The sequence below is a fragment of the Pseudorasbora parva genome, chromosome 11, assembly GCF_024679245.1.
Source record: "Pseudorasbora parva isolate DD20220531a chromosome 11, ASM2467924v1, whole genome shotgun sequence".
Classification (NCBI taxonomy): Eukaryota; Metazoa; Chordata; class Actinopteri; order Cypriniformes; family Gobionidae; genus Pseudorasbora; species Pseudorasbora parva.
In genome coordinates this window covers 15,112,463-15,125,192 of record NC_090182.1, presented here as the reverse complement: position 1 = coordinate 15,125,192, position 12,730 = coordinate 15,112,463, and the positions used below count along the sequence as shown (strand labels likewise).

Genomic DNA, 12,730 nt, shown 5'->3' with positions numbered 1-12,730 from the left:
TACATTTTAAACTTTTATTTTACACTAGCTGGAAGACACATTTTAGAACTTTTTTACAGAACAAGGGGGAAATAATCTTCAGTCAATTTAAAGGAAATGGCAAGGTTTATGCAACTTTGAGGTAAAGAACACTATACATGTACAAATCTATACAATTAATACATGAAATAGAAGATGAAATTCAGTAGTTTTTTTTAACAAGTCACAGTATAGTCTGCTATTTAAATATATAATGTAGAATCTAACGTTACCCTTACGACCAATGAAGACTTTTCGACAGTCCTGTGCACACAATAACGGCATCAAACTTTCCAGGATTTTCGTTTCGTTTCGTTTCACATTCATGCAGATATGAAATTCTTAGGTCAAAAGAACAGAAAAGCCCATCAGCACACATCAATACACATAGTAGCAGTCTAGCAGAAATGCTTCTATATGGATCAACTGTTGACATTTTTTAATGCAAAGGACAACTCATGTCGTGTGCTTTTAAAGTGCAACATGCGTTTTAGGGAATGCACACTTCTGATCTCAGTCTTTGAAGAATGGCAGCATAAAAAAGAATATGATGTCTTGTATTATCCGGTACCTAAAGCACAAAATATAGAATAAATGAAATAAGTCAAGTTGTTTTAAAGCATCCATGGGTTCTTAATTAAACCAATGTAACTGATTTAGGATCTGAAAACAAATATTGTGTTTAAAATAAAATCTGAGATCATTTATTTAATTTTTACAAAACGATTCGTTTTGATGATTTTGATTTTTCAACAAAATTCCTTTAAATCCTTCTGTGAAACAATATTCAGCTTGCTCCTCTATTTGGTACACTTTTTGGTCAAACTTGTATATTATAGATTATTTATTTATAGTTTATTCATTGTCTCAGAATTGAAACTCAGGTTAGCTGTTGTTGTCAATCTAATCTCTGATGCTGAAGAACCTTTGCAAAGTCAAATTTCAGAGGACTCGATCCTCTCTATCCAAGGCAGACCAGTGGTTGGCTTTGATTCATGTAAAGCCCCGCCCTCATCTCCACCCCCTGCTCCCTCCTCTTCCACTTTGGCCCTGCCACCTCTCAGCATTGCCAGTTCTTTCTCTAAGGCCTCATTCTTGTGGTACATCTCCAGGTAGCTGGCCTGCAGTTCCTTCTGGTAGCGTATTACCTTCTCCTTCTCGTTCTGCCATGTGCTTCTCTCATTTTCAAAAGCTGAAGTCTGCGCCTCATTCTGGCGCCTTTCCAGCAGAAGTTCAGCTCTGAGGCGCTCCTCCGTGGCACTGGCTCCTCCAGTCTCACCCGCATCCACTCGAGTGTCCTCGAAAGCAGGCAAGGGGCATTTCCGCCTGGCACCCTGTAAGGCCATCTGTAGAGTGTCGATCTGGCTGTCCTTGCTCCGGATCTGATTGCGTGCCTCGTGCAGCTGAGTCTTTAAAAGGAAGATTTCGGTCAGCTTCTGAGTGACCTCTGCTTGAGAGTCCCGGAACTGTTGCTTCAGTAAAGATATTTCTCCCGATTTCTGGCACACCTATTAAACCAGTACAATTTAGTAATTTTTACTAATTATATACATCGTCAAAATATGATTTGAGAAAAATGTTCATAAGAGGCTGTCAGTGATAGTTCCTATCCTTTGATTGAATAATGCTAAGCACATTAGGGATTTGTCTTTCTGTCTCTCACTCAAATCCCTTTAGTTGTTTATAGTCTGAACAGCTAAACTCAATTAAAATCTGATCAAAACACATACGTATGGTTTAAAATCTGATTAAAGTCCACATTTTTGGAAATGCATTTAATTCTTAACGGTCAGATCAGATTTCAAGTAGTCTTTATCAATCAATCCATGATAACATGTTTTTTTTATGTGATGATTGATGTCATTTTGTAAATAAACACTACACACATATAGACTGAACATGTAATACGAAAGCGAATCACATTACAATTTTTAGACAATAATCATTTTCAAAACGTTGCACTTCAGTTTAAAAGTTACAATTTTCAAAACACCGTAGTTAAAACACAAAACTTTTACGTTTTTAGTCGAAAACAGTGTTGTCTAAATGGCCCTTATGTCGATCTGTAAACAATTCAATTGTTTTTTTGTTTTTTCTGTGATGAGATTCCCATACAATCTCAAAGGTGAAATTTCTAACATTTGTCATTGTCTCTACAATGGCACTGAATTTTCTTTTTATGTCTTAAATCATTACTAAGGCAACTGCTATATTAGATATTGGCTACACTGCTATATCAGATATTGGCTACACTGTTTGAACAAACAGCTCTGATTGCTTGAAAAAGGACAGTGTGAACAGTCAGCCCTAAACATCTGATTCAATCTGATTCATCTGATTCAACATATCATCTATATAATATGTATTTAAATTTATAGTATAGTCAGCATGAATAAACTAACAAGCAATACATGATGCATGCCCACATTTATCATCCATTTAAAGGCTCCTTTTTTATCTCCTCCAAATTTTCTGAAATCCCCAAAGCTCTGAACAGATAGCTCTGACTTAATGCATACCTCCCATTGGGTCTCTTCCAGCTGGGGATTAATGTTCTGGCTTTGTCCCGCTGGGCTTTGACTTTTAAGAGTCTGGCACTCCCGCCTGACAGAATCCAGCTCCTCCTGTAGCCGGTTGCGTTCCTGCTGCACCTTATACAGCTGCAGCTGCAGGTTTCGTTGGGAACGCTGGGACTGCTGGGATACCTGCCGCAGTTTGGCGGTGTACAGGTGTTTTAGTTCTGTCACTTCCTTCTCCCAGAGCCGCTGCTTCCCTTCAAAAACCTACAGGAGCACACAAACACAGTTTTGAATTTTATCGTTTTTATTTCTGCTTTTCTTTATTTTCAATTTGTGTAAATTCTATGATTGTTGGTTAGACAGTTTTTCAGTGTGTTTCCATGTTTGTTTATATTGAATATTGAATTTTGCAGCCCAGAGTTCTGTTGCTCATGTGACATTAAAAGTGGACAAAGTTTTTTCTAATTCTAAGGGTCAGACAGAAGGTGGGAAATAGACATAGAAAAACTTTACTAACATTATAAGAATATCTCAGAGAAAAATACATAAATATATATATATATATATGTGTGTGTGTGTGTGTGTGTATATATATATATATATATATATATATATATATATATATATATATATATATATATATATATATATATATATATATATATATAATGTAAACGTGTAACTGTGCTTAAATATATTTTTAGCTAATTTATAGTTGTACTGAGTATCAAAGATATTTGCAACTTTTGCGCTCTACTTAACAACACTTTTTAACAAGTAAATTTTTACTCCACATGTAGTGGAGTACTTTTTACTCCACTACATGTGTTGAGTAATGAAATTACCCATTACATTTTGCATGGCACCTAACTTTTTCTGCAGCAATTTGTTCCTGCTATTAAAAAAAAGCTATATCACCATCTAAGGGCATTGAAGGTACTATAACCTAACCTTGTTATAGTGTTTTACCTTTACTCACACAGACATGTCCACAAGGATACTCTACATGAATGTGAGTGCATTAGCAGGTAGTTGATAAATCCCAAATCAAGTGTTTCTTATTTCCACTGATATGTCTCTCAGGTGTTGAGGATTGGTGCATTGCTGTGACTATATTTAGTATAAGTAAAATACTTACGTACTGTTATAATCACATACTTTGAAACTTACTCAAGTCGTATTGGAATTGGTGACATGTAACTTTTAATCAAGTGTGATTTTCAGCTACTCTTTACACCTCTGCGATAGTGTATGTTTAATTACGATTATGTGTTCTTGTACATACTGACCTGTGCAATGGCATCTTCGCTCTCATCCAAGTTCCTCCTCATCTGACGTAGCTCATGCTCCTTTTCCAGCAGACGTTCCTCCAGGTCTCTCACTACGTCCTCCAGAGAGTGTGACAGCTCGTAGGGGGGCGGGGCCTCGCTTCCATAGCACTGCAGGCGATTTAGCGTAGCCATACTCTGACAGGACACATCTGTGACTGTGGAAGCGGCTCCCTTGGAGCCCAGCAAGGTGCGATCCAGTGAGCCGATGTGGTTGATGTGACCCATAGAGGCACTGATTTGTCCCAGGTGAGGCCGGAATGGCGGCCGATAGGGCGGCAGGCTATTCATGGAGTTGTGTCCCGAGTCTGACGTGTTCTCCTCTTCCTGGCTGAGGCCCCGGGCTGCTGCTAACACGCTTTTGTTAGTGCTCGTGCCTGGCCGTGAAGGGGAGGAGGACGAGGATGAGGTGGACAACGATTTGGGTGCTGCTTTGGCGTAGGATGGATGCATGCCTTTGGTTAAGCCGTTCTCTAGCTCCTCTGACTTGGAGGGGTAGAGGTTCTGCATGGAACTGAAGTTTTTCGGGGTGACCGGTTTAAAGGCGGAAGGCCTGAAACGTGGCTGTGAAATGACAAGTATAATTCAATTGCGGCATGTGCATCAGGAGAATAGCTCTACATTTTAATACTGGAGCCATGCCAAACAACATAAAGTAATTTAATGTAGACCACTTTTACTTCCATATTTCTTCTGTCTCGCTGAGTTTCCTGCTCAATAACGTCACCTGAGGGGGACCATATTTGATTACAGAGATAAATTTAGCCAGTCAGTTAGTCTACACGCTGCTGGCCTGAACAGTTTATATGATTTATTTCCGTTTGCGACTGGGGGGAGTAGCCTATCAATAAATTACACTTGCCTCAGGAAGAAATATTGCCTTATGGAGCTGGACTTGAAACACTGTCACAACTTTGCATTTCATTGACAGGCTTTAAAACTACCCAAGTAACCTATTCATCTTGTTTTCATCCAGTCATTGTGAAGTGTGTTTTTAACACTTAGTTTTTCTAAGATTAGTTGTAATACTTACTGAAGCAAGGGCTGTTGGGTAAAAAAAAAAAAATCGATAACTACTGAATACATTTTGCCCCTTAATAAATTTAAAAAATGTAAAAATGTAAAAAAAAATGCAGTTGTCACATCAAGTGACATTTGAATATATTTTTGAATATAAAACAGAGTGACAGTTTTAAAGCATGATGTGTTTATATGCACAAATCCGCCGCAAACTCTATGGGTGCCGCTATCTTGCCAGCCGCCATTACTGTGTGCCTGCGAAGTGTGACAGTGTGACACTTGCTGGGTGGCCTCTAATGACATTTCAATGAAAGCGGATACTGTTAATGAAATCAAATGTCTGGTGAAAGGGAACATTGGGGAGATGATGTCAGGCAGTAGTCAAAACTAACTGATAAAGGTAATTTATTGACAACATGATGTATTAATATAAAAATGCGTCAGCCAAATGTAATGTAATGTAAATAAGACATAGTATTAATTGATGACAACAATAAAACTGAACACTGTCATTACTACTTGTGTTGCTAATATTAGGGCCCTGTAATTTCCGGGATCATGAAATTGTTTTACACAAACACATTTTAAGAACATACAACAATAATTAATGTCCCTGAAGTAACAAACAGTTATGAGGACTTCTGCTGCACTTAGAGAAGATTGTGGAGAAGGACCGATTCCAGACCTTGGGGGAACTGCGGAAGCATTGGACTGAGTCTGGAGTAGAAACATCCAGAGCCACCGTGCACAGGCGTGTGCAGAAAATGGGCTACAGGTGCCGCATTCCCCAGGTCAAGCCACTTTTGGGCTACAGAGAAGCAGCACTGGACTGTTGCTCAGTGGTCCAAAGTACTTTTTTCGGATGAAAGCAAATTTTGAATGTCATTCGCGAAATCAAGGTGCCAGAGTCTGGAGGAAGACTGGGGAAAGGTCCCTAATGTCGTTCCACACCCGTAAGACCTCCGTTCTTCTTCAGCACACAGTTTAAGATATTTTATATTTGGTCTGAGAGCGTGTCCGAGTGTATGCACACTATACTGTCCATGTCCAGAAAGGGAATAAAAACATCATTAAAGTAGTCCATATGTGACATCAGTTAGTTAATTAGAATCTCTTGAAGCATCAAAAATACATTTTGGTCCAAAAATAACAAAAACTACGACTTTATTCAGCATTGTCTTCTCTTCCTTGTTTGTGTTCAATCCTCAAATAAAGATTCAAACGGTTGTGAATCAGTGAATCAATCAATGATTTGGATTGGATGCAAAACTGCTGAAATCACGTGAGACTGGCAATCCAAATCATTGAATCTTTATTTGAGGATAAAGGATAATTAACCAACTGATGTCACATATGGACTACTTTGATGATGTTTTTATTCCCTTTCTGGACATGGACAGTATAGTGTGGACATTTAGATACAGTCTCGGACTAAATATAAAATATCTTAAACTGTGTTCTGAAGATGAACGGAGGTCTTATGGGTGAGGAACGACATTAGAGTGAGTCATTAATGATATAAATTTCATTTTTGGGTAAACTAACCTTTTAAGTCCCTTTGTAATGGACAAGTGTGTTTTAATTGTTTTCTTTCTTTAAGTGGTTTTCTTTACGTTCATTTTTTGCTTGATCATTCACAGCGCATTGTGCATTACTGTCACGCGCTGCTGTTTTTTTTATTAATTTTTTTATTGAAAGTATCAAGATTTACAAACAAACATCGTTGCATAAAATCCATTTCTTCAAAATAGGATACAGAAAAGATATAGCCTGAGGGAGCAGCTCTAAATACAAACAGGAAAAAAAATATGCATTCTTAGTAACAAAAATAAGGGGGGAAAAAGGTAGGCTTTTATAACATGACATAAGGGGTGAATTCAGTCATTGTTCAGCTATTAACCTCATTTAAGAAGTGTTTTAGTGTACATGCCGCTCTAAGTGCTGCATAAGTCCTTAGCAGCAAGGGACGCAGTAATGGCAACGCTGCTTTATTTCCGTGTTTTGCCGGATTTGTGAATAGGGTTAGGGTTAGTGGATTTATGTAGTAACTTTATGTTACTGTTGGTGACAGAAAAATACCACATTAATTCACTTCCATATCCCCATGTGAAATATATAAAGGTTAAGTATATTATTTCTGCACCAATAGCATCAATAAACACAGTAGCAAAACTAATAACTGTTTTCAGCCAGGTTTCCCAAACACTCTCTACATCTGCTATTGGTCAGTGTTTCCAACTTGTAATTTTGAGTTTGACAAAGATGTTAGTTGGAAACTAGCAATTACTGTAATTCTATTATGTCATGAGCAAAGCATAACTTTTCCACAGTCGTTTACCTTGTCAAACTTGCCACCTATGGGAAGTGAGTTCTTTCCCAAATCGAGCTCTTTTCCATCCCGGTGGTAGACCTTGGCATAGATGTCGTTCCCCTCTCTCCTGTGCTCTCTCTTGATTGAAGATGTTCCAGAGATGATGTGTTTGCTGCCCTTCGCTTCCTTCTTGGTTATGTTAAGGTAGTTAAGCAGCTCTCTCTGATTGAAACCCTTCTTGAGCAGGCCGTGGTTCTGGCGTCCTGGTACTTGTGGAACTGCTCTATGGCTCTTGGTTGGTGACACGTCTGGTTTCTCGATTAGGCTGCCTACACTTCCCATGACGCAGCGGCCTGATGCCAAAGAGGACGTTGGATAAATGGCACAGATGCTTTTGCTGGGGTCTTGGTTCAAGGACAGGGCCTGGACTGTTGCCATTGGTTACAAGTTTAAATGGCTCCACTGGGATCTCTAAATTGAAGAAAGTGAAAGTAAAAACAATAAAAAAAAACTTTCAGAGGATCAAATATGAAACCTAAATCCTTCTGCATAATATTATGATATTTCAAGAAGTTTGGTTGCATTCATTTTGAATAGAATATTCCACTTAACAGTTTGGTGGATTTCAAATGTAACTTACTCGTTCTACTTAAAATAAGATGATAAATTAATTACAACTTCTATTACACAAATGAACATGGATTTCGTAAGCTGCCTTCATGTGCTATCGGAAATGTCCTACTTGCCACTTCAGAAGTTGTGATTACAAGCTCATTGCAATCAAATTTTAATTTGAGAGGGCCCAATTTATCTATCTATATATATATCTATATATATATATATATATATATATATATATATATATATATATATATATATATATATATATATATATATATATATATATAGATAGTCCAAAAGTCTATAACTTTTTAGTTATATATATATATATATATATATATATATATATATATATATAAACATTATTTAATTGAATATTATTTATAGTTTTGTATAAAGCATAGCATGTCACACACTGCCGTCATTCAAATGTCAGCCAACCCTAAGCACTTGTTAATTTATATAGTCTAACAAGAAAATGGGTCAAAAGCATCTACTCTTAGAAATGAGAACTACTGTACACACAGAAGTTCACAAGTCTGTTATATAACTGAAATGATACAAGCTGGAAATCATCCCATGAGCCAAATACACTGAAAATGAGGGCAGATGCTTTTTAATTTACACTGCCATACTGTTGCATTAATCAATGTCCTCTGGTAATCACTAATCTTTCCCTACTAAGAAAAACTCCCTCGAAGTGAGGATGATCCACTTATTCGCTCAGTGCTGCCCTGCTTCCGAATGGCCTTTAGCGGGGTTTCAATATATCTGTTTAGTAGTGCCACCCTCTTGCTTTCTCTTTGTTTCTCTCAAACTCTCTCCCTCAATCAATTTTCTATTTACAGAGCACCTCATTAAGAGGCCGTATTGATTACACTTCAACAACCTTCTCTCTCATTTCTATAAAAGTAGGCAAATGGCCTCAAACAGTTGTAAATACACAATACAATGACCTCAAATGTTTCTGTGTTTGTATACACTCCTCTATAGGTGCGTCCAGTGTGAATATACTTCTCACTCTCATTTACATGTAGAGCTCATTTCTTTAACTAATAATAAAAAGACTGAAAAACAGCCAGTTCCCTCTGAAAAAGTCATAAATAATATAATGACCTTCTGTGAACAACACTTAGGCCTATGATTCTGACTTGCAGAGAAGCTGATACAGGGAAATGGATCTGCTTGAAGGCCTAAAATATTCCAGCACTTTGCCAGACCGCTACTCAGCACCTCTGGGTCACGTTAAGAGCATCTCTGAGAGTTTCCCTTTTGTCTAGTGCATCTCGCTCAAAGCAAACATTTACTCATTGTGACTTCCCCCCTATGGCGATGAATCTGGCATTAAAGGAGTCATGCTCTACATTTTTTATTACCTGATTTTTATTTCCTGAAGCCAAATTATAAATGTTAGTAAAGTTTTTATTTTTAATTTAGTTGTTTGTTAAACACTTTCATTAACTTTTCCACTTTTCTGACCCTGAGAAGATACATTAAAAGGAATATATAGGAACATTACATTTATTTTGATACGTTCACTTTATAAACTAATAATTACCGTCCTGTTGGAGAAAAACATGAAGAGTAGCCAATGTAAACTGTTTTTTTGAAGCTCACATGCTGTGACCGAATATGCCTACTTCCATAATATATAGTAGGCAAAAAAACAGTATGTGAGCTACTTGTGAGTAGTGTCTAATCGGAATAGTTGAAATTCATCGTTTTCAGAGAAGTCGAAAAGTTCCTGGATGACCTACTACTGCCAGCGAGATTCTGAGGGTCCCTTTACTATACAATGAGGCAACAGGAGGGGATTTATGAATGGTGGTAACACTATAGGTCACATGACAGTGACAATGTGGCAGATGTAGAACATCCGAATTTCAGTCCCACACATTCATACTAAATAGAACTCCAGGATCTGGAGGATATCAACAAAATGGTAATTTACCAAATTCAGCCTTATATGCTACTCGAGTGATTATGCAAATAGTTACAGAAGAGGCAAAAACGAGCAGCACTTAAGTTTAGGCTTTTACCCATTGAGAGATCAAAAAGGCACCTCATGGTTTTATGCATGAGATGTGGCTGAGATCTCCTGTTTTATGTCATCCCAGCACTCAGCTAACTACAACACTTACTGAACAAGACCTGCGTCTGCGCCAATTATAAATATGCCATGACTTGGAGTGCCACTTTAGTTTATGATTGACAGGATGGATACATGTATTCTATGGGGAAACTTAGAGATATATGTGACTACACTCCGAATGTGAAAGGAAGTGGGACTCGGGAAATACATTTTTGTGTAGATACTAAGTTGAGTTAATTTTAGGGTTCAGCATATGACAGCACTTTGCGTCACAACATGAGTAAACACTGACTTATATCCCTCACGTGTAGGACTCTTCACATGCCACCATGATTATGTTCATGTAGTCATACTTCCTTTTAAAAACCCAGTCAGGCAAATCAAAGATTTTATTTATTTATCATTAATTTCATTTTTATCACTGTAAAGCTGTATTCCATAAAGTGGTATTTAAATAAAGGTGTATCAGCTATAATTATTTAAGTGATTATTTGTGATTTTTAATCCTTAAAATAAGTAATTAATGCAATTACATTTTTAATTGATGGACAGCTTTAGATGACTGGTCAAAAAGCCTGAGTTTAACCAGGGTTTGAAACCCTTTTAAAACTGACCACAAATCTTGAAGGACAGGAAAAATGTTGCATCCAGTCTTTTTCCATAATTGCTTCAGACGCTGAACAGCCGGAGTGGGTTGAGAGACTGGAGTTGATTTACAGACTAGCTGGGACCTTCAGAGCCAGTAGTCACACACACACACACACACACACACACACACACACACACACACACACACACACACACACACACACACACACACACACACACACACACACACACACACACACACACACACTCCAGTGGAAAAGCTTTAATTAGAGGCTTGTCTACATCACAGCGAGCGTTCAGTTCATTTGTTTAAAGAGCACCTGAAACTTCTCATTTCCTCTTTCTGATGCTGCTTTAAATGTATTTTACTTTACATAATCATTATGAACGTACATTAAATCCATGAGACAAAATCTGCCGTTTTCTGTGAGGACTCCATTTTAATATGGGGGGGAGAGAGAGAGAGAGAGAGAGAGAGAGAGAGAGAGAGAGAGAGAGAGAGAGAGAGAGAGAGAGAGAGAGAGAGAGAGAGTCCAATGAGAGGATGCAAGAGCTTCTTATTGTAATACTTAAAGTAAATTCTACAACTCTCACTAATCTAATCGTTCTAACCATAATACACTTTCTTCTATTATTTGGTCCAGCTTTTTAGGCATAAAACATACATGTTGGCTAAACAGCTTCTGTACATAAGTTCACAAGTAAAGGAGATAAAGCTAAAGCTGGTCTCAAAGATCCTTCAAATTCCAAACATACTTCTAAAAATCAAGTTAAGACTTGCAGTCTCTCTCATAAAGACAGTTCCCTGTCTAGCTTGACAAATCTCTAAAAATATCTGAAGTTTACGTCCTTCTTTGGCTCTAAACATTCATACAGCCTTGTTCCTGTTTTGTTGGACATATTTGTGCACTGACCAAGACAACCTTATTCCAGCACAGACAAGCAGGCTATGTTCGGAATACCATACTACTCTTACTATTTCTGCAATATGCACCATGAATTTTCTGCATTCATTACCTGGGTGCCCTACGTTTACCAAATAATTGCAGTTTATAACAGAGTATACTGTTATACTATATATATAAAAATATTATTATTGATAAGGTACTTATTAAGGTAGCCTACTATTATTATTATTATTATTATTATTAACAACATTCATAATAATATCTATATTTTTAAATTGTACTGCATGTGCAGTAAGCAGTGCTAGTATTTCAATTGAATGAGTTTAAATTGTAATTACACTTAAAATGACTTTGGTGTTCCATAAAAATTTTGAGGGGCTCTGCTACTACAGTCACAGGAAATTACACATTTCACTCCACTAGGAATTTCCAGTCAGCTGTCCTTCATTCACAGTAAAAACAACAAATTTTATTCACTCAGCTTTCTGGTAAACACTCTTGGTTACATCATAAGCGTCATGTAGTGGTGATTAGTATCATTTACCCAGAGGACATGGACAAACCCAGACGTGAACCCTTCTGCATATCATTGCATTAATGAATAAGACAACTCTGCCTTGAGGGCACAAAAAATATACAAACTCACTGCCTAACAACTACCCTCATAACTGTAGCCTGGTTGAAACCAGACCATTCTCAGTAGTAACCGAGTTATGGTCTGGCAAAGCTTCATAGACAAATCATTTCCAAAGGGGCGTCACCAACGGACGTAGCTTAAATGCCTCAGGGCGCAATTGGATAGACCTAAAACCAATTAGAGCGATAAGGAAATGACGATTGCAGAGCGACGGAGAAACATCTGAGACTCTGACAGCAATTCTGCGTTTTTGATTTCGAGGATGATGTTGCAATGGCTTCTGACGACTTTTGCCGTTGTTGTTAAAGAAATATGATAATAGCTGGTTTCCACCACCACTCCATCGACATTTTTGCCAAATTTGGAAAACCTAATAGCATCTCAGAACAACTGAAACATCTCAGAATGACGGTGGAACAGAAACCATCAAGCTCTGATCGCATTTGCCCCTGTAAGGCATTTATATTGCATTTAGAACGCGATTTGCTATATTTTGGAAAATTGTGTCTCACCTTATTTAAATTCACTGTCGTCATCGTGTAAAATGTTTTACGCCCACCCCAATGTTTCAGATTGGTGCCACGATTTCGACGGATTAGAAATAGGCTTGAATGGGCTCTTTGACAGACTACTTGCAGAGCAAATCTAAATTTGCCGGAACTTGTCT

At 37.6% G+C, this 12,730-nt stretch overlaps 1 protein-coding gene across 3 annotated transcripts in view; it reads right to left on the bottom strand.

Moving 5' to 3' along the window:
* The window catches only part of n4bp3 (NEDD4 binding protein 3), a 26,843-nt gene continuing 14,113 nt past the window's right edge, over positions 1–12,730 (bottom strand). For 2 of the 3 annotated variants that reach the window (XM_067457187.1, XM_067457188.1), the window contains exons 2-5: positions 7,224–7,667; positions 3,827–4,429; positions 2,538–2,801; positions 1–1,526 (exon numbers count right to left, since the gene is read on the bottom strand). In XM_067457187.1, coding sequence (XP_067313288.1) covers positions 954–1,526; positions 2,538–2,801; positions 3,827–4,429; positions 7,224–7,634 — 1,851 coding nt within the window. In that variant the 5' untranslated portion in view covers positions 7,635–7,667 and the 3' untranslated portion in view covers positions 1–953. Of the gene's footprint in view, positions 1,527–2,537; positions 2,802–3,826; positions 4,430–7,223; positions 7,668–10,523; positions 10,641–12,730 lie in introns of all 3 variants that reach the window. The other variant, XM_067457189.1, reaches the window with a different exon arrangement.